At 42.6% G+C, this 2500-nt stretch overlaps 1 protein-coding gene across 1 annotated transcript in view; it reads left to right on the forward strand.

The window, feature by feature from the left end:
- Nucleotides 1-2500, forward strand: part of LOC137993577 (ATP-dependent RNA helicase A protein-like) — a 35076-nt gene that overhangs the window by 31266 nt on the left and 1310 nt on the right. The window contains exons 28-29 of the mRNA XM_068839516.1: nt 562-677; nt 1981-2214. Of these exons, the coding sequence (XP_068695617.1) occupies nt 562-677; nt 1981-2214 (350 nt within the window). The remainder of the gene's footprint in view (nt 1-561; nt 678-1980; nt 2215-2500) is intronic.

Consider the following 2500-nt stretch of genomic DNA (forward strand, 5'->3'; position numbering starts at 1 on the left):
AATAGGTAGGGTGAAGGACAATTGTGCTCGCTCGAAGCGCTTGTGTTCGAATTCACGCTTTCTATTCCTAGCGCCTGTCTGACGAAGAGATAGAAACAATAGCCCTTATGCGTGATGACGTCGAACTAGCTGAGTTCACCACCAAGGCTCGATTTCGAAAATCAAATTTGCAAACTTATCTTTAGCCGAAAGCCCAAGGAGTGGACTTGAAAAGTATACCCACGTGCGAACAGTATTTCACATCCAGATAATGTGAATAATTTTGTGCAAACGACGCTTAGTGGTGAATTTTTGAGCATATGCCGTAATCATACATAGGGCCTATTCCTTTGCAAAGTGGTGAACGTAACTTGAAACTTCGCTAAAATTAATCAAAACTCCTACAGCAAGAAAGCCTATCATCATCACCCATAGGCAGAATATTTTTTCCAAGAACGCCATCACACGAGTCGAGATATTGCCTCCATTCATGGCCAGCCGCTATGGTCAAGCCTGCGTGTAGCCAGACAACTCCAGCTTCGTTTCTCACATATTTGTGTGTTGTTTTTTTGTTTGCTGTAGATTCGCACGCGCGCTGTTTCGTGCAAACAGATGACCATGGTAAATCCTCTCCAGTTGTTGATGTTCAGTCAGAGTAAAGTCGAATCTGAAAACGGTATCGTCAGAATGGACGACTGGTGAATATTCTCTTATTTCTCTTTCAAAGTTGTCGCTTACGTCACTCGTTGGGGAGTTTAAAGGCCTGGCCAAACGCTCGGAACACTTCAACGCAACATCTTTCAACATTGCTGGGTACAACATGTTTCGTACGTTTGGCCACCCTGTTGCGATATGTTGCGTGCGTTTGGCCAGTCCATTCAACGCATACAATAATGTTGCAAGATGTTTCGTTGAAATGTTGCGAGCGTTTGGCCAGGCCTTAAGAAATCATGGCGGCCACGGCGACGAAAGTGTTACTTCAAAATATAAGTTTGATGTATTCTAAGTATTTCATGATTATTCCATTTTGTTTATATTTTACAATATGGGCGAAGTGTCCTAAAACTGAATTGGTACGGAAGGATTTGAAGTAAAGAGTGAGACTGAAAGATTCACTGTAGTTTGTCCATGTTGTCGTCAAAACCTTAAATTTGTTCATTTCACGCTGTAGTTTTGACGAGTACGCGAGAGAAATGTTTAAAAATGCGTGCCACACGTGCAGCACGATCATTTTGGTTATTTTAACCAAATGATATTACTGCTTTTTGACGTTACCGTCGCCGTAGCCGTCGTCGTTTCTTAAACTCCTTATTGTCATACAAAGGGAGGTCACGCGACTTCGACTACGCGGTTTCGAGGATGCTCTTGTAAACTCTAAGGTAGCATTAGATGTAGCACCAAGCAGTTATTGTAAGGCTTTCAACTTCTAAAACATGCAGCAGCTGTACCGGATTTATTTTGGTTTACAAGTGAAGTAGAAGCGTTGAAAACTTATTGTTCTGTAATCCACAAAACATTAAGTTCAATGAACAAAAACAAAGGCTGTGCACTCCCCGCACGTGCGTTTTACCCTTCGGTAAATTTCTTGATTCGTCATGTTTATCGCCATGACAACGACGTGAAATGTCGCGTGGTGGACGCGAGAGCCTGGCGATAAATCTTCATTGCGTTCTGCAAACGTCCAAACCATTCATACCAGTTTTTTTTCCTGGAATGTTGATCCACACTTTCCATGCCAAATGACAGGAAATTATCGCAATGACAGGAACATATATTCCTAGATAACGTTCTCGTAGCCGTCGTTGTTGTTAGGACAAGATTTCCGAGTCTGTCAAATTTCTAAGCATAAAGTAAGCAATAACTTCCCCTTTCCTTATCCTACAATAGTGAAAGAACGTCTGGATCAGTTTGGAATAAGTGGGTCGTGGAATGTAAAGTCAGTTTCAGAGAAAAGTTGAAAAGGGAGACTATTTCACGCATCCTTGTTTTGTTTTCTGTCAGGTTGCAGTTTCGTTTTGTTCATAATCAAGCTGCGATGGTTGTAGCACTACGTCATGCACTGGATTACCTGTTAGTTCGTGCCGCTACCACGCCCTCAGTCATCGCTGAACCCAATCACATGGACGAAAAAATACTGCATGCCATCAAGTCACTGTCGCGAGCTAATGCTGGCACCTTTGGTGTGCAAAACCGACCGGGTGGAAATCAATTTCCTCCGCGGGGGCACCCCCCTGGGTAAGTCAAGGTTTGAGTGCTTTTTTTATTTTAAAAGTGTTTGCTTCAGACCTGATTGCCAAAATTTTGAGCTTGGACTCTTATCCAAAGGCCGTATACTTTGGATTTCACGGTCCGCCATTACTCAAGTTCGATCCAGGGAAAAGTGACGTCATTTACTCACTGGCCTAAAATCTCATCGTGTGAATGCAGCTTATTATATATGCAAAACACGAGTTTATAAGTCTGAAAGCCCAAAACTCCCGTGCTACATATTAATTCTGCGGCGTACACACGCATTGGATAC

Source organism: Montipora foliosa, chromosome 2, assembly GCF_036669935.1.
Source record: "Montipora foliosa isolate CH-2021 chromosome 2, ASM3666993v2, whole genome shotgun sequence".
NCBI lineage: Eukaryota > Metazoa > Cnidaria > Anthozoa > Scleractinia > Acroporidae > Montipora > Montipora foliosa.